Source organism: Somniosus microcephalus, chromosome 13 (assembly GCF_052327205.1).
Source record: "Somniosus microcephalus isolate GS21.2 chromosome 13, FLI_Smic_1.0, whole genome shotgun sequence".
Taxonomy (NCBI): Eukaryota; Metazoa; Chordata; class Chondrichthyes; order Squaliformes; family Somniosidae; genus Somniosus; species Somniosus microcephalus.
In genome coordinates this window covers 54,565,331-54,592,355 of record NC_140999.1, presented here as the reverse complement: position 1 = coordinate 54,592,355, position 27,025 = coordinate 54,565,331, and the positions used below count along the sequence as shown (strand labels likewise).

Genomic DNA, 27,025 nt, shown 5'->3' with positions numbered 1-27,025 from the left:
AGCAGCTGTAATTGGTGTGGTTGCACAGAGAGTGGCTGAAACTCTAGGTGTGCTTCTTCGGGAGAGAGCTCGAGAGGAAGCTTGATAGGTCCTAGCCGGAGCATCTTGATAGGCCCTAATTGGGGCAGTTCGGTAGGCCTTAGCTGGATAGGCCCTCACAGAGGCTCTTGATTGGCAAACTTTTGCAAAGTGTCCCTTTTTATCGCAATGACTGCAGATCGCATTGCGAGCAGGGCAGAATTTCCTAGGGTGAAAAGAATCTCCACAAAAGAAGCATTCCTTCCTAGATTGCCAAGAGGCTGCTAAAGTGGGGTCATCCTCCTCTTCTTCATCAGAATTATCATCAGGATTAGATTCCTCCATGATAGGGTTCACCTGAGGCCACTTGAATCGTCTGGTTGCAGTTACAGCAGCAGATCGAGATCTGGGCAGCTGATAGTGGTCTGCATTTTTCTTTGCCAAATCCAGAGAACAAGCCAGGTCAAAAGCCTTTTGTAGCTCAAGTGTTTTACTTTCTAGCAGACGCTGGCGTATAAATGGAGAGGCAATCCCGCAGATGAAAGCATCACGAATCATTTCTTCGCGGTACAGCTCAGCCGAGGCTGCCTGAAAGTTACAATCTACGCTGAGCCTGCGAAGTTCTTGAAGGAATTCGTTAATCGATTCCCCCGGCCCTTGTCGGGCTGTGGCCAGTAGATGTCTAGCATAGACCTCATTTGCGGTCTTGGCATATAGTTTTTTAAGTGCCTGGATCACCTCATCGTAATTATCCCATTCATCAACATATTCAAACACTGTTGGGGTCACATAGTTGATAAGTATCCTCAGTTTAGTAGAAGCATTCGCTTTACATTCATCAAGAAAATTCTCAAAAGTTTGGTACCCTGCCAGCTGCTGGTGCGTTTGGGTCCAAGTCCAGACGAGTAGGTTTAAGGATGTTTTCCATGATGGGTGGTTCCCTGGATCCTTAACTCTGAGTTTGTCCGAAGGTCTAGTATTTGTGAGTGTAAATACTAAGTTGTTTAAATTGATGTAATAAAAAGTCTCACACATCAAGGAACTTTAAAGTAAGCTTTAAACAACTTATAATTCTACTATATACAAGAGCGGTCTTCACCATGCCTCTAGGAGAAGCCCTTTTACTATACTGAGCAGTTCAGTATTTATACTAGTCCAAACACAGGAAGTGACGTATGCACAGGAAGTGATGTATGCACATAGTTCACAGTTCACAGGAAGTGATGTGCACATAACTTCCGGTTCACAACTTCCTCCGGAAGTTATTTATTATTATTACAATACCCGCCCTGCTGTATGCCTCAGAGACATGGACTATGTACAGCAGGCACCTCAAAGCACTGGAGAGGTACCACCAACGCTGCCTCCGCAAGATCCTGCAAATTAATTGGCAGGATAGGCGCACCAACGTCAGTGTCCTTGCTCAGGCCAACATCCCCAGCATCGAAGCTGTGACCACGCTCGATCAGCTCCGATGGACAGGTCACATTGTCCACATGCCCGATACGAGACTCCCAAAACAAGCGCTCTACTCGGAGCTCCGGCACGGCAAGAGAGCCCCAGGTGGGCAGAGGAAATGCTTCAAGGACACCCTCAAAGCCTCCTTGAAAAAGTGCAACATCCCCACTGACACCTGGGAATCCCTGGCCCAAGACCGCACAAAGTGGAGAAGAAGCATCTGAGAAGGCACCGAACACCTCGAGTCTCTTCGCCGGGAGCACGGGAGCAAGCGGAAGCCAAGCGCAAGGAGCGCACGTCAACCCAAGCACCCCACCCACCCGTCCCTTCAACCACCGTCTGCCCCACCTGTGACAGAGACTGTAGGTCCCATATTGGACTCATCAGTCACCTGAGCACTCATTTTTAATGTGGAAGCAAGTCATCCTTGGTTCCGAGGGACTACCTAAGAAGAATAGAATTGCAGTAAGACGTCTTTACTCTTATACTCAAATTCTCTTGTAATAAAGGCCAATATACCATTTGCTTTCTTAATTGCTTGCTGTACCTGCATGTTAACATTGAGTGATTTGTGTACCAGGACACCCAGGTCCCTCTGAACACCAATATTTCCCAATCTCTCACCATTTAACAAATACTCTGCTTCTCTATTTTTCCTACCAAAGTGGATAACTTCACATTTCTCCACCTTATATTCCATTTGCCATGTTCTTGCCCACTCACTTAGCTTGTCTATATCCCCTTGAAGCATCTTTGCATCCTCCTCACAACTTATATTCCCACCCAGCTTTGTATCATCAGCAAACTTGGATATATTACATTTGGTCCCCTCATCCAAATCATTGATATAGATTGTGAATAGCTGAGGCCCAAGTACTGATCCTTGCGGTACCCCACTAGTTACAGCCTGCCAACCTGAAAATGACCCGTTTATTCCTACTCTCTGTTTTCTGTCCATTAACCAATCCTCAATCCATGCTAGTATATTACCCCAATCCCATGAGCCCTAATTTTGTTTAATAACCTCTTGTGTGGCACTTTATCGAATGCCTTCTGAAAATCTAAATACACCACATCCACTGGTTCCCCCTTATCTATTCTGCTAGTTACAACCTCAAAAAACTCTTAACAGATTTATCAAACACAATTTCCCTTTCATAAATTCGTGTTGACTCTGCCGAATCCTATTATTATTTTCTAAGTGCCCCGTTACCACGTCCTTAATAGTTCTAGCATTTTCCCTACTACTGATGTCAGGCTAACTGGTCTGTAGTTCCCCGTTTTCTCTTTTCCGCCTTTCTTAAATAATGGGGTTACATTTGCTGTCTTCCAATCCGCGGGAACCATTCTAGAATCTATGGAATTTTGGAAAATGGCAACCAATGCATCCACTAGCTCTATAGCCAACTCTTTCAAAACCCTAGGATGAAGGCCATCAGGTCCAGGGGATTTATCGGCTTTCAATCCCATTAATTTCTACATTACTATTTTATTTACTTATACTAATACTAATTGCTTTAAGTTCCTTATTCTCGCTAGACCCTTGGTTCTCCACTATTTCCAGGAGGTTTTTTGCATCTTCTTCCATGAAGACAGACACAAAGGGCTGGATTTTCATTGGGCTGTGGAGTCGGGATTGGAGGCGTGTGGGGGTTTAAAACCCCAAAATCGGGGGTCCCGACCCCATCCCGCCTCCATGCCAGTTTCAAAGGAGGCGGGTACCCACCCCGCACTGGGACCCACCTCCCCGAGGCAGGAAGGGGATTAGTGTAAATTAACTGCCTGTTAACAGGTAGTTACCAGGCAGTTTTTAGCCTAATCCCCAATTTCATCGTTGAAATGTGGGATTCCTGACGGCTCCAAACCACGCCAAGTAAGCGAGGCGGGCCGTCGGGATGAAGGGCTTGGAGGAGTCGAGATGTCCGGTGTTCAGGTGAGCGATGGGTGCATGAGTGCAGAAGAAAGTGTGTTTGGTCTGTGTAAAGTATTTAAAGAAGTTCTACTAACCTTTACAGCCTTCCTTCCTTCAGCTCTCGGGAGTCCCTCATCTCACCGGCACAGAAAGCAGAATGGCCGCCAGCTGTCAAAATCTGCAGCCTCTGCTTTCTGTTCCGGGGAGATCTCTAAATCATCCTGAGAGGAAAGAATTAACCTGGAGTACAGATTGTATTAACCTGGAGACAGCTTCAAACAGCTGTGAAACGCTGATATTTCATCTGTCAAAAGGTCTTGACAGATGAAATTTCAATCTGTGATGTCACCTGTTGCCGGGTGGCCCTTAATTGGCCTGCTGAGCCCACTGGGTGGGCTCAACAAGGTCAATCAAGTCAAAATTGTGTGGGTTGGCTAGAACTCGATGGGGGCGGGACTACAACTTTTGAAAATCCAGCCCATATTTAATTTCTCTGCCATTTCCTTATTCCCCATTATAATTTCTCCTGTCTCAGCCTGTAAGGGACCCACAATTACTTTCGCTAATCTTTTCCTTATTATATACCTATAGAAGCTTTTACAGTCTGTTTTTATGTCTCTCGCTAGTTTAGTCTCATATTCTATTTTCCCTTTCTTTATTAATTTCTTGATCTTTTGTTGAATTCTAAAATCCTCCCAATCCTCAGGCTTACTATGTTTTTTGGCAACATTATAAGCCTCTTCCTTTGATCTTTAACTTCTCTGGTTAGCCACGATTGTATTCCTTTTCCTTTGGGGTTTTTGTGCCTTAAAGGAATGTATATTTCTTGTAAATTATGTATTAATTCTTTAAATGCTAGCCATTGCTTCTCTACCGTCATACCTTTTAATGTAGTTTCCCAATCTACCTTAGCCAACTCGCTCCTCATACCCATGTAGTTTGCTTTGTTTAAATTTAAGACCATAGTTTCGGATTTAACGAAATCACTTTCAAACTCAATATAAAATTCTATCATATTATGGTCACTCTTCCCTTCACTACAACCCTTTCTCGTTGCACAATACTAGATCTAAAACAGCCTGTTCCCTAGTTGGTTCCTCAACATACTGATCTAGAAAACTATCTTGCATACATTCCATGAATTCGTCCTCCACACTATTACTGCAAATTTGGTTTGCCCAGTCTATATGTAGATTAAAGTCCCCCATGATTACTGTATTACCCTTGTTACATGCACTTCTAATTTCCTGATTTATACTCTGCTCTACATTACAACTACTGTTTGGGGGCCTATAAACAACTCGCACCAATGTTTTTTGCCCCTTGCTGAAACTGATTCTATTTCTTGATTTTCGGAGCGAAGATCCTTTCTCTCTACTGTCTTTATCCCATCCTTTATTATCAGGCCTACCTCTCCTCCTTTTCCATTTTGCCTATCTCTTCTAAAAGTTAAGTATCCTGGAATATTTAGTTCCCAACCTTGGCCACATTGTAAACACGTCTCTGTTATGGCTATTAGATCAAACCTGTTAATTTCTATCTGTGCTATTAATTCATCTATTTTGTTGCGAATGCTTCATGCATTCAGATATAGTGCCTTTAGCTTGGATTTATTGCTATTTTTCCCTGATGTCACCTCAGTCACTGATGCCTTATTACCTTTGTTACTCTCTCTGTCCCTTCCTGACCCACTCTGCTTATTTTTACTCAAAACTCTACTCTAGAGCCTTGACATTTCTCTCGCTGCTTTTAAATTTACTCTTTCCTGAATCCTCCCACCCCACCTTCATTAGTTTAAAGCCCTGTCTACTGCCCTAGTTATTTGGTTCACCAGGACGCTGGTCCTAGCCCAGTTTAAGTAGAGCCCTTCCCAACGGAACAGCTCCCTCTTTCCCTAGTACTGGTGCCAGTGGCCCATGAACTGAAACCCCTTCCTCTCACACCACTCTTTGAGCCATGCATTTAAACATCCATTTGTCCCTATGCCAATTTGCACGCGACTCAGGTGACAATCCAGAGATTATTACCTTTGAGGTTCTGCTTTTTAATTTGGATCCTAGCCCCTCAAACTCCCTCAGCAGAACCTCATTCCTAGTTCTACCTATGTCATTGGTTCCTATGTGGACCATGACAACTGGATCCTCCCCCTCCCACTGCAGCGGGTAGTCAAAACTGCCCAACGCATTACCGGCACCCGGCTACCGACCATAGAACATATATATCAGAAACGCTGCCTACGGAGGGCACGGTCCATCATCAAAGACCCTACCCACCCCAGCCACAGTCTGTTCGCCCTCCTACCATCTGGAAGACACTACAGATGCATTCGCACCCGTACGACCAGATTTAGGAACAGCTTCTTTCCCAGGGCTGTCATCCTACTGAACTCCACAAATAAACACTAAAGCCTGCACATCTGCTGATGCACTTTATTATGGTCATATTTATGCTAATATATATGTACAAATGTATGTTGAAATGTTTAAGTGTAATAATCCAAATTGTACACTCTCGGGAGCCGCAAGCCTACATTTCATTGTACTGCACTTGTGCACTAACAATGACAATAAAAGTTGATTTGATTTGATTTGATTTGAAGTTCTCCTCCAGCCGTGAAGAGATATTTTTAACCCTGGCACTGGGCAGGCAACACAACCTTTGGAACTCTTGGTTGGGGCTGCAGAGAACAGTATCTATCCCCCTACTATACTGTCCCCTACCACAACTACATTCCCTTTCACTCACTCCACTTAAATGGCCTCCTGCAACATGGTGCCATGGTCAGCTTGCTCATCCATCCTGCAGACTTGTCCCTCATTCACACAGGCAGCAAGAACCTCATACCTGTTGGTCAAGGGCAAATGCTGAGGCTCCTCCAGCACTTCACCTGGCGTCCTCTTACCTGCCTGAGTTGCAGTCACACCCTCCTGTCCCTGACCACTAACTGACCTGTACCACTATCTAACCTAAGGGGTGTGACTGCCTCCTGGATCAAAGTGGCAGGGTAACTCTCCCCCTCCCTGATGCCCCGCAATATCTGCACCTCAGACTCCAGCTCAAAAACTCTGGAGCTGAAGTCCCTCAAGATGCAGGCACTTACTGCAAATGTGGTTGTCTGGGATCACAATGCTCTCCACAAACTCACACATACTGCAGTTGAGGCACACCACCTGCACTGCCATCCCTATATGACCTTGTTCTATTTAATTAAATTTAACTAAATTTGTATTTAGGTAACTTAGTTTACAATGTCATTTCTCGACTACTTACTTGATCTAGATTAAGTTAAGGGTACTGAAATTAAATATCTACCTGTAACACAAGGCACTACAAGTAGTGAAGGCAAAAAGCAGCAACTCCATCCCCCTCTTCTCCGAATTCCCACTGTTTCCAAATTCCCAAATAAAACACTGTTTAAGTACACTCCATTTTAATCCCGCTCTGTGCAGACCGCTCTGTTTAAAAACTTCTCGGATTTGCACTTTAAACTCACCACAGTAAGTTAAGCCTAGTGATTAAGAGCATAAGTAACTTTTAACGATGTCATAATTGTTAATGTAATGCCAATCAACCTCTCTGGCCCAGAATGGGAACAATTTAAAGTGTTCAATTGCATTCCTGCATGTAGTCAATTGTTGTTAGAGGTTTTAAAAATGTCAATTCAAAATTTTTAAAAAATTTTTCTTACTTTTCCTTTCTGTCACGTTTTCCTCTTTCACTTAATCCAATCTTTCTTTCCCTCTTTATGCACCTGATTTGACTCTAATTCATCCTCCCTTTCAGTCGTTCCTCTGTTTCTTAGGGGGAAAAATTGAGTTGCGCCCCCTTTGGGGTGCTAACTTCGCTGGGGCGCTACTTTTAGCGCCCCGAAAAAATTAGCTACCCCGCAGCTGAAATTCATCGGTAGCGCCTGAAGAGGGAAGCAGGGCGCTATTGGAAGTGCCCCGCCTCCCTCTTGAGGCGCTGCGAGGGAATATCACGGCACGGCACGGCGTGGTACTGCAGGCCTTCCTCCCCTTCTTAAAGGCCTAGCGTAGCGCAACCCGGGGCCCAGCTGGGCCACCAGGGATCGGAGTGCCCGCAAAAGAGCCCAGCACTCAAGAGAAGTGCCAGGCTAACGGAGCGCAGCCGGCACTCTGCCAGGGGAGGGGGGAAGAGGAGGCCGGGGACGACAACGGGGCAGGTGCTGGCAGGCGGCCAGCAACAAAAATGGCCGCCCAGCACCTCGCCTTTAATTAGCGCCGCCCCGGCTGCAGGTAAGCCCCCTGACCCCGTCGGACATAGCGCCCGGCAGTAAGTCAGGGGGCGCTACCGAAGATTGCGGCCGGGGCGCTGCGCATGGCGATGACGTCATCGCTGGTGGCGCAGTGCCGTGGGGCGCTAATGGTTACCGCTGCCAACCTCCCGCTGAATCTCGCGGGAGGCGTTGGTGGCGCCGCGCCTGGGCACTAGTTGCTTTGCGCCCCATTAGCGCCCTCTTAAAGTGCAAAGCAACCAAATTTTTCCCCCTTAATCTTTAAATCTCAATGGTTAAGGAGAGACACTGGTGGTCCCGTTGTGCACTAAGGTCCCAGATGCCTCGTTGCCCTCACCGTCCCGTTATCAGCTCGCACTTCCAGCAAGTTGCGGCACAAAAATATTTTTGAGCTGGAGGGTGCAGAAATAAGTCTCACTAACGAGGCACACCACGAGATGCCCCGCTCCAGCAAAATGTGGCCCTATATTTTCATCCACGTATAATCTCAGATGGCACAGGCCTATTTCTCAGGTGAGTCGTCCTCCTTTCAGAAAACTGGCTGCTCAGACCCTTCCTGCTACTCCCGTCTGCCCCACAATTTCCAGTGTATTTCCTCAGCACTTTACTAAGTTCAGCTGTCTCCTTCATGACTCACCACACGGCCTGGTACTTGAACTCATTCTTTCACGAAACTTGGAAACTGTGGAAATCCTCACTTCCCTCAAACCTACTTTCCCTTCTACAATCTACAAGCATCTAAAACCTAAACTTTGCGCCAGCGAATCACTGCTTGTAATTTATTGGGTCAACTGTGACGGTGTCCTGCAATATGGCCCTGGACCCTTCTCCTAGGTTCCTTAATAATAGGAAACACTGCAGGCACTTGGGTTTTGTACAGTGCGTTGATGAATTCCTTCTCTCTAACGTACTTTGGAGCTTCTTGTTTGACAACGTTATGGCTTTGCAGATTTCCTTTTGGCCTACAGCATTAGTCTTGTGTCTTAACATCTTAGGACGAGGGACGTCAGTGGAAAATGAGGGTAAATCGCAGCTTGCACAGCCAGGCAGGTTACGAATGAAAGCCCAGGTGCACCTGGAATAGCAAGCCTGCTGAGGCACTAGATAAAGACTAAGTTGGCCACAAATGGCCCCATGGTCATATAATGGCCACCCTTCCACTAGGGTCAGGGGTGTAATGATGTATCAGTCAACATATGAGAATTTAGGGACATTCCTTCCCAACACAAGTAAATGCTGTAACTAAGCAACCAGTTAGAACCGCAATGGAAAATTCAGACTGTAAGGTGGAATTGTGAGGTGGAATTTGTAAGCTCGCAGTGAGCTGTGGAATGTAAGTAACAATAACAAACCCAGTTATTTTCCCTTGATCACTTTAAATTGTATTGTTCGTAACCCCAACAATACAACATTGGAATACAACAGTGCAGCTGATGGGTTAATCTGGATTCTGTAAACTGTGGCAGCTGCACCACCGTTACATTAGAACTATTTTAATCAGATTCTTTAACACTGATTTCAGCTTTAATTAAAATCATTGGAATATTTCCCTTTCCCTCTCGCGTTCTGTATGCCACCTTGAATGTTCTCAAAAGCCAGTGATCACTGAAACAGCTGTCCAAAAACGCGGCGGATAAAATTAAACTCCAGCAGTAACGAGTTTCTCCTATTCATTCCCTGCGTCACCAAACATTCCAGCTCAACGCTCGGAAAAGCCAGAGTCTGAGAGAGAATTCTGTGAAGTACTGACAATGAATTAAGTGTGCAGAAAATAAATTTAACACCTGACAAACCCGGCAGTGCGACTCTTACATTTGAGAGCCAGACGCTGAATGGGAACTCTGTTCCTGGTAAATGGAGTTGCACACCAATTATTAACTGGGCTGTAAAGAACCAGTTATCTTATTGTATCTACCACTACAAATTATATTGGTGCATTGATCGTTTAGGGCTCCCCCCCCAATGGCACTGCCCAATATGGAACTAAGGCACACACACCCTTGTCTGTGCTGAGTTAGCTGATCTAACTCGGGTGGCAATCGCAGCACTACTGTTGGCATTGGCGCCCACAGGCTACAGGGGAGGGAAAAAAATGATCTAGGGTTCCCATTCCCGATAGTTATTCACCGAGTCTTGTTGGAAGTGAACATGTGGACATTGGGTGAGCGCATCATGGAAGTCAGCTGTGGTTAAATGGCCTGCTGACGTTCTAGGTTCACACGTGAAGAATGGCTGCTTGGCTAAGGGAAGGGTACCTGGCCAAGTTGAACAGTTCCATAGCATGAGTCAGTGCTTCAGAGCAGGTGGGGAGGAACAAATAATGAACTGAAAATCAAGAGACCTACATCAAACCCACATAATTCCTGGATCAGCAGCGCAGATGGTCCCTGTGGCTAATATGGTGGCTGTGAAGTGACATCTCAGCGCCTGTTGTTTAGTCACTGGCCACTCCCGGTACCAAATCTGCCACAGAACGTTCAAACCCCCAGAAAGATTCGTCTGCAGGCCAGAATCCGTGCTATTTCCTGACAATATTCCGTCCTTCTCCATCCAACTGTATGACCTACATCCATAAATACTCAGCTTTGGACGACACTCAACGGAAAAGATGCCAGCGTATAAATTCATCCAGGGCAGTCGTGCAAAATGGGCGGTAGCGAATCGGCAGCCTGTTTTACACGCCACCCAATTTTCTTTTCAATTGAGCTCAATGGAATAGAAAATTGGGCTAAGTGCAAAACAGGCTGCCGATTCGCTACCTCCCAAAACAAATTTATACCCCACTGGCCCTGAAATTCTGAGTCTCACCAGGGCCAGCCAATCACAATATTGCCAGGTGGGACAAAAGTGCATGTCCCACCAGCAATTGGAGAGTTACAGCGGAAGGTCTGGACTATGTATTTGGGGATGGGGGGGTGGGGGTGGAGGAATGTGTTCTATCGGGGCCAGGGGTGGGGTGGGAGCGGAAGTGATGCATTTAAAACTGGACTGTTCTTAAAACAGTACCAGTGTGTAGTAATCTTAGGACATGGCCTCAACAAGAGTCAGTAAGAAGTCTCCAAATTTTCACAGAGTGATGCCAACATTCTGCTAAGGCACGAGGGATGGAATAGTGGGAGCGGGTGGCAAGAGACAATAATCAGAACCATGTGGAAGTAAGTGGCACAGGCAGTGAGAGGCAGCTCCCCAGCCCCTAGGACTCGCCTGCAGTGCAGGAAGAAGTTTAATGACCTCAAGATGTAATGGCCGTTAATGTAGATGTTAAACTTGATGGGTTACAGACTAATATTAAGCCTAAAAGTGCAGAAAGAAACTTTACAATATAACCTTGTGAACTAAATGAAATGTAAAGACTCCTTCACATGGAACAATTAAATTGCATCATTGGAGCACCTTGAAATATATGCGTGCCCTTTAAAGAATAATTTTCTCCATGGAAACTCTAAGACAAGTCATACAACTTCTCTGATACTCATCGGATACTGTGACCCAAGTTAACAATTATTCTCATCTCATGCAGGAAACAACTGCACACACAATGACGAGCCACAGCAGGAGAATCAGCAGAAAAATGTCCCTTAGCCCAGCAGGAGGACAAGGAGGGAACTGAGGGGGAAATTTGGGAGCTTTTGCACCCATAGTTGGTTTGTGCAGAACAAGTGCTAATGTTCAAAGATCTTCTAAAGATTTCCCTGTTCTGACACGCATACTCTCAGGACACCCTTACATGAGCAGAACAGTGAAGAAAGGTGGCTAGCAGGAAACACACTGCATTTCTCGCCACAGGAGCTGGGAGCAGGGAAGAAGAAGCAGATGGAGGAAGGAAACCAATGGCAGATGCCTCAACAGATTGGACAGACAGCTAACCTCATCCACACCATCATTCATATTAATGGGAACATAGATTTCAACTTTACACACAACCCTGAGGCTCCATAGCATACACCTATAAGGTCAATGAAGACAAAAGCTTGGACTCCCTGTCCTAGTGGAACTGTATGACATGTTCACGTCAACGTCAGCCATGTTCTTGACCTCTATGAATGAGACTGCCAATTTAATGACAAATTACAGGTAGTTTTGTCTTGTGGCACATCCTCTTGGAACTGAGTCAAGGCTGCCCCATATTCATTTTATTTAAGGCGTCTTTTTCAAACACCAAAGATAAATCTTCCATGTCATTGTTTTGGGTTGGGTTTGAATCCAGGTCCCAGCTCCGCAAGAAATTGCGCGAATCCATCGTGCCATCTCTTACAGCCCCTCATCAGAAAGTGACTCTCCAATAACGGATACAGTGCATAACAGCATTCCTGCAGAAGAGTGGAGAATTAAGGTTTACATGGAAAAATAGATGGAATCTCAGAATGCGGCATCCAAAGCACCGGTTAAAAATCAGGGAAATCCTGTAATTCCCTGAAATAAAAACAGAATTTGACTTATTTAAAATAGACTAATTAAACCAGTGGTAAACTGATGTAATCGCAGAATGGCCCTAAAACGCTGGTAAAAACAGTGACTTCCATGTAATTTAAAAACAAAATTTGATTGATTTGTGGACCCATGGAACAGGCTCCCGACTCGTGTGGTAGATGCCGTTTCGCGTAATCCCTTTAAGCGAGAACTGGAACTGTTTCTGGATGGGCCAGAGATCACCCTGTACAAAAGGTGGATACTGCAGGGAATTATCAGGGCCAGAGTATTCTCCTGGACTAGTTTTGATCGCCTTAAGGGGGTCGGAGAGGAATTTCCCAGATTTTTCCCCCCAAAATTGCCCTGGATTTTTAATCTGGTTTTACGCATCTCCCAGGAGATCACATGGTTTCGGGTGGAGTGGGGTATCACAAGTTTTTATAATTGTGTGGGACAGGCGGATGGACCGGAGGGTCCTGCTTGTATCATTTTATCAGTAGAATGTCACAGGGCCTAGAAAAGTTCTATTGAAGTCATCAAGTTCACCACATACTAGATTTTCTGGGCAACTCTACTCATCCACTTTCAACACAAAACCAAATCCTCAATGTTACCCATGGTTACAGGCGACAGATCAAAAGTCATATGCTGTGTGCCAACTCTAGTCTAAAAACCGCACTACGTCTACCTCAAGGAATGGAGGGGGGCGGGGAAAGAGAGTAATGTCATATAAAGCATGCCACTCAATAAAACAGAAATTTCAGATCTATATGATTATTGGGGGAAACCTGGGCCTCAAGTCCCATGCGAATATGCATAGTTCAATAAAAATAATTTCTGGGTGTGGGTTAAAACCCCCTCTAATTACTAACACTCCCTCTATTGAGATAGGGAGCCTTGGACATCAAACAGATTTACACGTTATCACACTTGGGTGGGAGTAAAACATTCAGTTCTGTTACCCAAAATTATGGGTTGGAGGAGAAGTTCGATTTGCGTGTCTTGGACTATGACTGATCTCTAGCGATCCATACTCAGTGGGACTAGGGATAGCCATGTTGTCAGTAAGGATTTGGCCTGAATTTAAATGGAAGGCTAGCTCCAAGTCCTGGTTCTTGACCCTCAGTGCACCCGTTCCATGTAGAACCATAAAAATGACACCACAGGGGACCCTTTGGTCCAGCGTACCTGTGTCAGTACCAGCTCTTCAAGCGGAGCTCTTTATTCTAATCCTATTTCTCTGTCCTTTCTTCTTATCCTATAGGATCATGGTTTTTCCTCATTCATTCAAAAAACCCGAGACCTCCTCCTGGGTCATGAAAGCTAAGTATTACAGGGTGTTACTGACCAGTGTGTTGTGGAATTCTAGTTACATTCCCTTCAGTAAATACATCTTTTACTCTGGTGAAATGACATCTCAGTAGTGACCTTACGACAATTAGCATGACTTACAGTTATGAAGATAATTGTAAATGACATAGACCCTCATCCATTTCACTCATGACAGTATAATGCATGCTTATGCACCATTTCCTCATACAAAGTAAAGCTGGTTCGGGTTATGTGCAATGGAATAAAATGATTAAAAATAATGGAACATTTTCTTCTACATTTTTGAAGCAAATGTTTCTTTAACAAAATTTGCCACATGCCATTCCCCAGTCCAAGATAGCAGATCGGCCAGGCCTCTGCTACTCTCGCTGTTGAGGAGGTATGCTCACCTTTCCATTTAATGTCTTTCCCTCTAGGAAAATACTGAGGCTCAGTTCACTAACAATTCCAACTGCCCCACTGCACCAAATGGCATGGCTCAGATCATGTTCTCACCAAATGGAGAATCCTGGGGCATCCAAGTTTTGAATATTTGTGGAGGAAGGAGGGAGCCAGTGTGGACTGAACGGTCTGAGTTGTCACCAACCCCCTGGGACATCCCCATTGCAGGACTCTGCAAAGATAACTCCATAGATAAGGGTCACTGCCGTGTTTTAGAGGCTTACCCTCGATTGGTGCCAAGATAACTCTGGAATGGTCGTATGCAATCACGTTGGCGTAGCGGTTTTTGGGTTTGTTCACCTCCATGTTTGAGTGCTCCCATGTGAACTGCTGACCAGGGTCGATTGACTAAAAAGTTGAAGGCAAAGAGGGAGCAAGGAAGAGAGAGAGAAATGCATTATTCGTGGTTCTTTTAGGTAAAAATATATTTGTCATTCAAATTGTGTCCCATCACATTACTGATTCGAACATTCAAAAACATATTTTTCAGTGCATCATTCAATTCCGGGCAGGAACAATTTATCAAATGTTATATTGCTTCACAGAGATTGTTTTTGCCATCGGCGGCCCATTTTACATCTCTCCTGATTGTTATCTCCATTGACTTCAATGGAGGAAAACAGGCTGCCGACTCGCTATCATCCGTTTTGCATTATCGTTCTAAGTCAAGGTCTACCCCACCGACTTGAGCGGAGCGAGAGCAGAAACAAAGAGTAGACTGAAGCAAAGAGCTTTGTGCTTTGTGGGAGCAGTGCTTCCATCTCCACACTGTGTCAAGGAACTGGTACTGAAGGTCTCTCACTGAGCCACGGGGCTTCATGAAGAAGCAAGCGCTTGAAACGCGGAGGTGAATTGTAGTGTATGACTTTGAAGAAGGAACTATATTCTGCAGCCCCTGTATACTGCAGTACCAGTAGTGACCACCCCGGTATATAAGCCTGTGTAGTAACTTTGTATAGTAGTTCCAGTTTTGTCTCCATTCAGTAAACACCTGTTATAACCAACTCCTGCAGTCCGTGTCTCAATTACACACGGACGTTACACTGGCGACGAACAGATCTGAACTTACCTACAGTTCTGCACCACCTCACGGGGATCCATCCCTGAAGCAAAGTTGTTAGAGGTCGAGGCCAGAAGGAAGAAGTCCAAAAAGAAAAAAAAACAAACAGAAGAAACGGGCGTCGACCGTGGGCAACCGCCCTCTGATTCATCGAATTCGAAGATTTGCAGGAGAGGCTGTCGAAAGCTGGGCTTGGTTCTCCAGTCTATGGTGTTCCAGCTAATCGGGCTGGTGGCAGGTAGTACACTGATCCTTCCTGGGCTGCGGCGGGCTAGAGCTCGATCGGGTGGCTTTTCAACGGGGCCGAGCAGCGTTGTCGGGAAGAGGAGAGAGAGAGAGAAAGAGAGAGGGTGGAGCACACAGGGCGCGGCCGGTGCTACGAAGTCGGGCAGCGTACAGACCCGAGAAGAGGGAGGAAAGTGTCCCATAGGGTCTGCTCTGACGACGGGAACAGTAATTAAAATAAAAGAAATTAGAAGCGCAGAAAGCCGCGAGGAGCTGCAGTTTGCCACGGGGACCGCGGAGAGCGGCGTTGGCAGCAGCGCGGGGGGGGAAGTGCGCGAAGACCATAGGGCGTCGCCATCAAGGCATAAAAACGCCAGCAACAGCGCTAGCAGCAGCGGAAAAGACAGAAAGCGCGGGCGGCGCCATCTTAATCCAGCGGTGAAGAAGGCAAAGCGCGGGAGGCGCCATTTTATTCAATCAGGGAAGAAGGCAAAGCGCGGGAGGCGCCATCTTAGATCTCCAAGATGCCGAAGACTGGCAATATCACTGCCTTCGATAATGCAATAGAAGACTGGACCACGTATGTGGAAAGAGTCGAAGTATATTGCAAGGCAAATGAAGTAGCCGATGAGAAAAAGGCATCGGTACTACTAAACTTAATGGGCGCAAGAACGTACGGCCTATTGCGGAACCTGATCACTCCAGTCAAACCGATGGCGAAGAGTTTTAACGAAATTGTTGATATCCTACAGGAACACCTAAATCCTACACCGCTGCTGATAGCAGAAAGATTTAAATTCCACAAGAGAAATCAGCATAAAGATGAGAGCAATGCTGATTACCTTACGGAACTACGCAAGCTATCAAAGCACTGCCAGTTTGGAGCAGGACTGGCAGATACCCTACGGGACAAATTTGTCTGTGGACTCCTGAGTGAAGGAACCCAGAAGAGGTTACTCTCAGAGAAAGAGCTGACGCTAGATAAGGCTTTCAGCATGGCAGTAGCGTACGAAGCAGCAGCAAGGGGAGCTGCGGAAATACAGCAAAAGCCACAGGAATACGGCACCCATGAAATGACACGGGGATTTGAAAAATGTTATCGCTGCGGCAGAACAACCCAAGACCAGAAGGACTGCTGGTCCAAGGACAAAACATGCAGGCAATGCGGAAAGATGGGACATATTGCACGAGTTTGCAGGTCCGGGAAGAAGACTAACGACAACAAAAAGACTACTACGGAAAAGTACAGGAAAGTACAAAAGATGACGGACAGTAGTTCTGAAGACCAGAAGAGCGATAGTGAATCCGGGAACAAGAGACTAAGCTGTCTCAAACTACACAACGTAATCACAAAAGAGGATCACTGAACCATTTGGGTCACCCTCACGATAGCAGGGTCCCAAGTCAAAATGGAATTGGATACAGGATCAGCCCTGACCGTCATGAATCGACGAGACTACGAGCGGCTATTCTCACACATACCCTTGAAAGTCACATCCATTGTCTTGAAGACATATACGGGGCAGAAAGTATACCCCAGAGGGAAAATAAGGGTGCCTGTCGAATACAACGGCAAGGAAAGACAGAAATTGTATCTGTACATACTGCAAGATGGTGGACCACCGTTATTGGGACGTGAATGGATCAGAAAGATAAGTTTAGACTGGCACTCCATTCAGGCACTGATGGTGGCTGGTAAAAAGGATGATGACGTCACACCTGGACGATTGTCAAAAAATCTTGGCTAACACTAAAGAGGTATTTCAACAAGAACTGGGAACTCTTAAAGGCGTAACCGCCTCGATAAAAATAGAAGAGAATGCAATTCCCAAGTTTTTCAAAGCAAGACCGGTACCGTATGCAATTCGCCCAGCCGTCGAGGCAGAGCTGGAGAATCTGGAGAATGCAGGCGTGCTAACTAAGGTAGACTGGAGCGAGTGGGCGACACCCATCGTTCCTGTCATGAAGAAAACGTTAAACAATAAGTCTGAGGAGCCAAGGAAGGTTCGCATCTGTGGGGACTTCAAGGTGACTGTGAACCCAGTCCTTCACACAGTACAGTATCCTCTTCCGAGGATAGAAGATATTTTTGCCTCACTATCTGGAGGGAAACGTTTTACAAAAATTGACCTAGCGCAAGCATATTTGCAGATGGAGGTTGAAGAATCCTCTAGGAAATATCTCACGATAAACACTCACAATGGTCTTTACCAGTATAATCGACTGGTATTCGGAGTTGCATCAGCTCCGGCTATATGGCAAAGAGCGATGGAACAAGTCCTGCAAGGGATTCCGGGGACTCAGTGTTACTTGGACGACATCCTAATGACAGGTGAAAATGACAGTGAACACCTTGCCAACCTAGAGCAGGTGCTCACTAGACTAAGAGAACATGGGCTACGAGCCAATCGCCCCAAGTGCGAGTTTTTTCAGAAACAAATATCGTATTGTGGCCACGTGATTGATGAAGAGGGGTTACATAAGTCCCCTGACAAAATTGAAGCAGTAGTTAAGGCTCCAGCGCCTGAAAATGTGTCGCAACTGAGGTCATTCCTCGGATTGGTGAATTACTACCATAAGTTTTTGCCAAATTTGTCCACAATTCTGCACCCACTGAATGCCCTGCTACAAACTGGAGTAGCATGGAAATGGAGTGATGAATGTAAGCGGGCCTTTCAGAAGTGTAAAGGCCTGATCACTTCAAGAGAAGTATTGGCTCACTACAACCCATCACTACCGATAAGACTGGTGTGTGATGCGTCTCCCTACGGCGTTGGAGCGGTACTGTCACATAAATCCCTTGATGGTTCAGAGAGGCCGATAGCTTTTGCGTCACGCTCGTTAACTGCAACCGAGCGTAACTATGCCCAGATTGACAGAGAGGCCCTCAGCCTGGTGTGGGGGGTGAAGAAGTTCAATCACTAACTGCACAGACAGAAATTTACTCTACTAACTGATCATCAACCTCTTGTCTCCATTTTCAACCCTAAGAAGGGCGTCCCAATAATGACAGCACAACGGCTACAGAGGTGGTCCCTTTTCCTAGGGGCACACCAATATGACATCGAGTACAAAGGAACTAAACAGCATGGGAATGCTGATGGATTGTCGCGCCTACCGTTGCCGACGGTGGAAGAAGCACCTGCAGTGGATCCTGTGGAGATATTCCACTCGACCATAGTTGAATGTCTACCTGTGACGAATGCAAACATAGAAAAGGAAACACGAAATGACCCGACACTCTCCAGGGTCTATGATTTAACAGTGAAGGAATGGCCAGCACATGGCGAACCACTGTTGCCAGCATTCTCGCCGAGAAGAGAACAGCTGTCAGTGTGCTGAGGAACCTTGATGTGTGGATCCAGAGTAGTAATTCCACCCAAATTGAAGGATAGAGTGCTCAATGAGCTTCATGAGGGTCATCTGGGAGGGGTAAAAATGAAGAACTTAGCCAGAGCGTTTGTGTGGTGGCCGGGAATCGAGAGAAATCGAAGAGATGACCAAGAGCTGTACAGGATGCCAGAAGGTCCAAAACGCCCCACCACAAGCCCCTCTACATCCATGGGAGTGGCCCTCATCTCCATGGCAAAGGGTACACATTGATTTTGCTGGTCCATTTATGGACTCGATGTTTTTAATTGCGGTGGATGCACATTCAAAGTGGCCAGAGGTAATAAAAATGTCCTCAACCACCACAGAAAAAACCATCACAGTCTTACGAACCATATTCGCCAGAAATGGGCTGCCTGAACAGGTTTGCTCCGACAATGGACCACAGTTTGTGTCTGAAGAGTTCCGGAGGTTCTTAAAGAACAATGGTGTTAAGCATTACACATCCGCCCCATATCATCCAGCCACCAATGGATTGGCTGAGAGGTTCGTTCAAACATTCAAGAAGGCTATCAAGGCAATGTGTAATGAAGACATACCCCTACAACACAAGGTGGATAACTTCTTGTTTGCCTACCGGAATGCGACACATGCGGTTACCAACCAAACTCCAGCCATGATGTTCTTCAATCGAAGACTAAGATGCCGCTTGGATTTGGTTAAGCCAAACATCAGAAGAGATGTGGAGAACAGGCAGTTTCAGAATATGAATGAAAGGCCAACCAGGAGTTTTAAGATAGGTCAACCAGTTTTGGCCCGGGACTACCGCACAGAGAAATGGCAGCCAGGAACGATCTGCACACGGCAAGGACCTCTAATGTATACCGTGGACGTTGGAGAGAGCATTGTAAGACGCCATGCTGACCAGATTCTAGAGTCACTGGAAAACATCAAATCCACACCACGATCCGATACACCTGGTGATGAAACCGAAGTACCAATTGCATCAACCTCAGAATCGGTGATATTGGAAGCAGACGAACCAAACAACGACGTTGATCCCGAATCAACTTTGCCAGAAGAACCTGATACCCCAAAGAGGCGTTATCCGGACAGAATCAGGAAGCCTCCTCAAAGACTGAATTTATAATTGCTTAACTTCAGCTAATGTATATAGCAACTGTAATTGTAAATATGTTATTTAATTATTAATTGAATATTATGTACTGTTTAGCTAAAAGGGGAGGAATTGTAGTGTATGTACTTTGAAGAAGGAACTATATTCTGCAGCCCCTGTATACTGCAGTACCAGTAGTGACCACCCCGGTATATAAGCCTGTGTAGTAACTTTGTATAGTAGTTCCAGTTTTGTCTCCATTCAGTAAACACCTGTTATAACCAACTCCTGTAGTCCGTGTCTCAATTACACACGGACGTTACATGAATCAGTCAGTTTGACTGTGGGAAAATGTCTGTGTTAAACATATACTGATATAAACAGACTGTATCAGCTGGAGTCTGGTATCATATCACACTAATATGTAGAAAGTCATTGACAAAGGGGAAACCTACCATAAAAATACCCAATGTACTGATCCCAATTCTTCACAGTAAATTGGCTTCAGGCATGAGTTTGAACTATAATTGGGAATGACATTGTTCTTCAAAGGGCTGGTTAAATAGAATAATTACAATCCGCAGCTAGATGTAGAAGAAGTTAGTTACCAAATTTACAATGCTTGGCACTATTAGCCTTTTAAAAGAGATTCATACAAACCCAGAAATATAGCATCATAGAATCTTACAGCACAGGAGGAGGCCATTCGGCCCATCGTGCCTAAGCCGGCTCTTTGAAAGAACTACCCATTTAGTCCCACACCCCTGCTCTTTCCCCATAGCCCTGTAAATGAGTTATTTTCAAGTACATGTCCAATTGCCTTTTGAAATTACCTATGGAATCTGATTCCACCACCCTTTCAGGTAGTGCGTTCCAGATTTATAACAACCCTCTGTGTGAAATAATCTCTCTTTTCCCCTCTAGTTCTTTTGCCGATTACTTTAAATCTATGATCTCTGGTTTCCGACCCACATTGCCAGAGGAAAGTTTCTCCCTACTTGCTCTATCAAAAACCCTCATAATGTATTATGAAGGGCAGTAACATTTTAACTGAATGAACCTCAAGATTTTTGTTTCAACTTTTCATTTCCTGAATATTATATTCATCAAAATGACGGATGTTAGGGCTAAGGAATGGAACACTTACCAATTTAAGGCACTCCCAGGTATAACATGGTTAGATGCAGCATGGATTTCCCCTATTCTGCCTCAACAATGTGCTCCAATCCTTGGAAGAATGACCCTTTCCGCACTGGTATGATATTTATTCCATTTCCCAGCCAGTTTGTGGCAGCTCTGAGTGAGATTGCTAATTCATTGTCAAATTAGAGACAGTTTTCTGCTCTTGAACGAACTCCACTAAGAACTGATTTGAGATTGCTTAAACTCATTACACGGACCTTGAGCTTTTAACGCCGAGTCTCCCACAACTTTTACTGCATTAGTTAAGAATATTGGGTCCCTCATATTTTGTTAGATGCTTCTTTATCAAATATATATCAGCTACCATCAACGTTTGCTGTAAGACATTCCATGTCCTAAGACCCACACATGTGCACCAGTCGGGACCAGCGGGAGCAGCGAGGAGGAGCTCGGGAGAAAACCCGGCGACCAGCGAGGCCCGAGACCAGTCGGGAGCAGCGTGGTGAGACCGGTATAAAAACCGGAGAGAGGCGAGGCTTACCAACTCAGCAGCGGGGAGAGAGGTAAAAAGTAATCAGTGTGTGACGTCACCAGGGAGCAGGTAGGTGATTGGTTGGTGAGTATTTCTCTTTTTTCAATACAAGCTTGAATTCTGTGGTGTTAAATTTCTGTGGTGTAGTGGGGATAGTTGGTAAATAAAGCGCCCTAGAGCATACCTGTAACTGGGGTATTGAATAAAATTTTTAAAGTAATTAAAGGGGTAAGTCATGGCAGGAGAGTTCAGACCCGTGCTCTGCTCCTCCTGCTCTATGTGGGAAGTCAGGGATGCTGCCAGTGTCCCTGATGACCATGTGTGCGGGAAATGCATCCAGCTGCAGCTACTTGTAGACCGCATTGCGGCGCTCGAGCTGCGGGTGGATGAATTTTGGAGCGTGCGCGATGCTGAAAGGCTCGTGGATAACACGTTTAGCGAGTTGTGCACGCCTCAGGGTAGGGCAGCACAGGGGGTGACCATCAGGCGGAGCAACAAAGGCAGGCAGGTAGTGCAGGGAACCCCTGCGGACATCCCCCTTTCAAACAAGTATACCGCTTTGGATACTGTTGAGGGGGATGACTCACCAGGGGAAGGCAGCAGCGGCCAACTTCCTGGCACTGGGGGTGCTCCTGCTGCCCAGGAAGGGGGGAAAAAGAGTGGGAGTGCAATAGTGGTAGGGGATTCTATAGTAAGGGGAACAGATAGGCGTTTCTGTGGCCGTAGACGTGAATCCAGGATGGTTTGTTGCCTCCCTGGTGCCAGGGTCAAGGATGTCACTGAGCGGCTGCAGGGCATTCTGGAGGGGGAGGGAGAACAGCCAGTGGTCGTGGTCCACATTGGTACCAACGACATAGGTAAAAAGAGGGATGAGGTCCTGCAGCAAGAATTTAGGGAGCTAGGTGAAGGATTAAGGAGCAGGACCTCAAAGGTTGTAATCTCTGGATTACTCCCGGTGCCACGTGCTAGTAAGTATAGGAATAGGAAGATAGAACAGATGAATGCGTGGCTAAAGGGATGGTGCAGGGGGGAGGGCTTTAGTTTCCTGGATCACTGGGTCTGCTTCTGGGAAAGGTGGGACTTGTACAAGTCGGACGGTTTACACCTGAACCAGGGGGGAACCAATATCCTTGCGGGGAGGTTTGCTAGCACTGCTGGGGAGGGTTTAAACTAACTTGGCAGGGGGTTGGGGTACAGAGTGGAGCTATAGTAGGGGGTGATTTACGGCCAAATACAGAGGGAAAAACAAGTCAGCTGGGAAGGCAGAGCAAATGTGTGAAGGCAAAAGAGAATATGGCAGGGCTGGAAGGCATTTATTTTAATGCAAGGAGTCTTGCAAATAAGGTGGATGAACTGAAGTTGTTGTTGAACACATGGGAGTACGATATTGTTGCTATCACGGAGACATGGTTGAGGGAGGGTCAGGACTGGCAGCTCAATATTCCGGGGTATAGAATCTTCAGGCGAGACAGAGGGGGGTGTAAAAGGGGAGGGGGTGTTGCAATATTAATTAAGGAGTCAATTACTGCTGTAAGGAGGGATGATATATTAGCGGGTTCCTCTAATGAGGCCATATGGGTAGAACTTAAAAACAAAAAGGGGGCAAGCACTTTGCTGGGAGTGTACTATAGGCCCCCAAACAGTCAGGGGGAGATAGAGGAACAGATATGTAGGCAAATCTCAGAGAAGTGCGAAAATAATAGGGTAATAATAGTGGGGGATTTCAACTTCCCCAATATAAATTGGGACAGTCAGAGTGTGAAAGGCTTAGAGGGTGCAGAATTCTTAAAGTGCATCCAGGAGAGCTTTTTGAGCCAACATGTAGAAAGTCCTACAAGAGAGGGGGCGGTACTGGACCTAATTCTGGGGAATGTAGCCGGGCAAGTGGTGGAAGTGTCAGTAGGAGAGCATTTTGGCGACAGTGACCATAATTCGGTGAGATTTAAGGTGGTCATGGAAAAAGACAAAGACGGCCCGGAAATAAGGGTTCTAAATTGGGGGAAGGCCAATTTTAATATGATAAGGCAGGATCTGGCCAAAGTGGACTGGGAGCAGCTGCTTATAGGAAAATCCACATCAAAACAGTAGGAGACTTTCAGAAGGGAAATAGAGAGAGTACAACGCCAACATGTTCCTGTAAAGGTCAAGGGTGGGACCAACAAGCAAAGGGAACCTTGGATGACAAGGGATATACAAAAATGCATTAGAAATAAAAGGGGGGCTTTTGGCAGTTACAAAAGACTAAAGACAGAAGAAGCCCTAGAGGAGTATAAAAAGTGCAGGGGCATACTTAAAAAAGAAATTTGGAGGGCGAGGAGGGGCCATGAAATAACACTGGCGAGCAAAATAAAGGAAAATCCTAAGATGTTTTATAAGTATATTAAGGGCAAGAGGATAACCAGGGAAAGGGTAGGGCCCATTAGGGACCAAAGTGGCAATCTGTGTGTAGAGCCAGAGGATGTAGGCGGGGTTTTAAATGAATTTTTTGCATCTGTGTTCACTATGGAGAAAGACGATGCAGACATAGAAATCGGGCAAGGGGACTGTGACATACTTGAACATATTAGCATCGAGAGGGAGGAGGTGCTAGCGGTTTTAGCGGGCCAAAAAGTGGATAAATCCCCAGGCCCGGACAAGATGTATCCCAGGCTGCTGTGGGAGGCAAGGGAGGAGATTGCAGGGGCTCTGACACTAATTTTCAGAACCTCTCTGGCCACAGGGGATGTACCAGAGGACTGGAGAACAGCTAACGTAGTACCATTATTCAAGAAGGGTAGCAGGGATAAACCAGGGAATTACAGGCCAGTGAGTCTAACATCTGTGGTGGGGAAATTATTGGAAAAAATTCTGAGGGACAAAATTAATCTCCACTTGGAGAGGCAAGGATTAATCGGGAATAGTCAGCATGGCTTTGTCAAGGGTAAATCATGTCTAACAAATCTGATCGAATTTTTCGAGGGGGTGACTAGTGGGGTGGATGAGGGAAATGCTGTGGATGTGGTTTACATGGACTTCAGTAAAGCTTTTGACAAAGTCCCGCATAGGAGACTGGTCAAGAAGGTAAGAGCCCATGGGATCCAGGGTGCCTTGGCGCGTTGGATCCTAAACTGGCTGAGTGGCAGGAGGCAGAGGGTGATGGTCGAAGGTTGCTTTTGTGACTGGAAGCCTGTGTCCAGTGGGGTACCTCAGGGATCGGTGCTGGGTCCCTTATTGTTTGTGATCTACATAAATGATTTGGATGAGAATGTAAAAGGTATGATCAGTAAGTTCGCAGATGACACAAAAATTGGCGGGGTGGTAAATTGCAAGGAGGAAAGCCTCCGGCTACAAGACGATATAAACGGGTTGGTCAGATGGGCGGAAAAGTGGCAAATGGAATTTAACCCTGAAAAGTGCGAGGGGATGCATTTTGGACGGACAAATAAGGCAAGGGAATACACAATGAGTGGTAGGACCCTAGGAAGTACAGAGGGTCAGAGGGACCTTGGTGTACATGTACATAGATCCCTGAAGGCAGCGGAGCAGGTAGATAAGGTGGTTAAAAAGGCATATGGGATACTTGCCTTCATTAGCCGAGGCATAGAATATAAGAGCAGGGAGGTTATGATGGAGCTGTACAAAACGCTGGTGAGGCCACAGCTGGAGTACTGTGTGCAGTTCTGGTCGCCTCACTATAGGAAGGATGTGATTGCTTTGGAGAGGGTGCAGAGAAGATTCACCAGGATGTTACCTGGGATGGAGCGCCTCAGCTATGAAGAGAGGCTGGACAGGCTGGAGATGTTTTCCTTGGAGCAGAGAAGGCTGAGGGGGGTCCTGATTGAGGTGTACAAAATAATGAGGGGCATAGATAGGGTAGATAAAGAGGAACTTTTCCCCTTAGTGGGGGGGTCAATAACAAGGGGGCATAGATTCAGGGTAAGGGGCAGGAGATTTAGAGGGGATTTGAGGAGGAACTTTTTCACCCAGAGGGTGGTTGGAATGTGGAACTCAATGCCTGAAAGGGTGGTGGAGGCAGGAACCCTCACAACATTCAAGAAGCATTTGGATGAGCACTTGAAATGCCATTGCATACAAGGCTATGGACCAAATGCTGGAAAATGGGATTAGACTGGACAGGGATGGATGGGCGGTGCAGACACGATGGGCCGAAGGGCCTCTTTCTGTGCTGTAAAACTCTATGACTCTATGACTCTATGACCTTCCACCAGGGGCCACTGGACAGGTATCAGAATGCTGCCCCGTTAAAATCAGTTAACTCAGCCCAGACTAGGGATGGAGACTGGGGGCTTCTGCTTTGTATGGATCATCACCACAATAGGCACTAAGCCAATGTAAGCTCCTGCAGTGAGATCACTCACAGACAAGTTACATCAAGTTCCTGTTGAAAGAGGAAAGTTAAACAACAGTACGTGCCCTAATTTCAGCAGTGAATCTTGATTCTTGCATAGTGCTTAACCTTTATTTTAACCTGGTACCTGTAAATTGATAAATGTTACAGCGACTCTAACAGCAACACAAAATCCATTAGTTCAAAACGGCTACCTGGGTTTGTGGAATTATTCAGTTAGAGAGATCAAAATGGCAGCTTGCCCAGGCAATCATTCTAAGTAGTTTCGGAAAATCAGGAAGAATTGTGGTTTGCACTTTAAAAAGGAAAAGCTAAAAAGATTTTCAAACCTACACAGCAGCTCAGAACATCGGCACACGGTTATGATGCTGACTTGGTGTCTCCATTCCAAAAATGAATTGGAAAGAATGCAAATCTCTGCTGACTGCCCTAAGTCCCAACTGAGATCAAGAACTCGCAAGATAGACAATCACAGCCACAAAAACCTGTGTCCCATCACTACATGCAGCAATGTGTGGCATAAAAAACTGCATGAGTTGTTAGTCTGCCTGGCCAAGATTAAGTAGGAGTTATGTACAGGAACTCTATATGATAGGAATGAATGAGAAGGGGTTTGGACCATTGGAATTCTATACAATGAGAGTTAATGGGAAAGAGGTTTGGTCTATTGGAATTCTATACAATGGGACTGAATGGGAAGACGGTTGGTCTATTGGAATTCTGTATTGGAAGTAAATATTACTTAATTTTTACGGTAATTCATGCTTTACCTCATATTCCTGTGAAAACTTCAGGTTGTCATTTGCTTTCAGATGCTCCGTATGTTCAGCGAGCTCCGAGATGGGGATTGGCGGGTGACTCATCATGCCTATGAGAGGACAGAACAAAGATATCACTTTAAAAAACAAACGACGAAAAAAATCATGTCAATTCAATCAGCAGTCCTGGATGAAAAGGCTGAAATGAGAGGAGTAGAGGAGGGTCATGTGTGGTTAGAACATTACACCATCAGGGCTTGAAATTTATAACCCAACAAATTGCAGTGAACCCATCTTTCTCTATGGGAAACACGCTGGCATCCTCTTAGTATAGCTTCTCAGGAAGGTCTTGCTTCCATTTTTCACCTCAATGTTTCCCTAAAGTGCCGGGGCCAGTCTCCAGTCATTCTCCTTTCCACATGGGTGGATGGAATTAGGTTAGAATCACCTCCTCAACGGTTTCTATAACTATTGCCATGTTCTTCCCTGCCCATTCATCTCCTCTCCCCCAAGAGAAGTAAGAAGCTTTAATTTTTTTTTTAAAAGATATCACCCATATCAAGCCTGATAACAAAGTATAACTGGTCTTCTAACCAAGGGATTTGAAGGTCATTATAATTAAGAGTCAAACAAAATCAGGCTACCTGACATAATTCTAGAAGGATGGAACTTTTTTTAAACAACCA

The 27,025-nt window shown here is 45.7% G+C and overlaps 1 protein-coding gene across 1 annotated transcript in view; it reads right to left on the bottom strand.

Annotated features, from left to right (window-relative positions):
- Positions 1–27,025, bottom strand: part of LOC147108325 (receptor-type tyrosine-protein phosphatase delta-like) — a 620,473-nt gene that overhangs the window by 85,801 nt on the left and 507,647 nt on the right. The window contains exons 27-28 of the mRNA XM_086004913.1: positions 26,352–26,449; positions 14,051–14,174 (exon numbers count right to left, since the gene is read on the bottom strand). Of these exons, the coding sequence (XP_085861039.1) occupies positions 14,051–14,174; positions 26,352–26,449 (222 nt within the window). The remainder of the gene's footprint in view (positions 1–14,050; positions 14,175–26,351; positions 26,450–27,025) is intronic.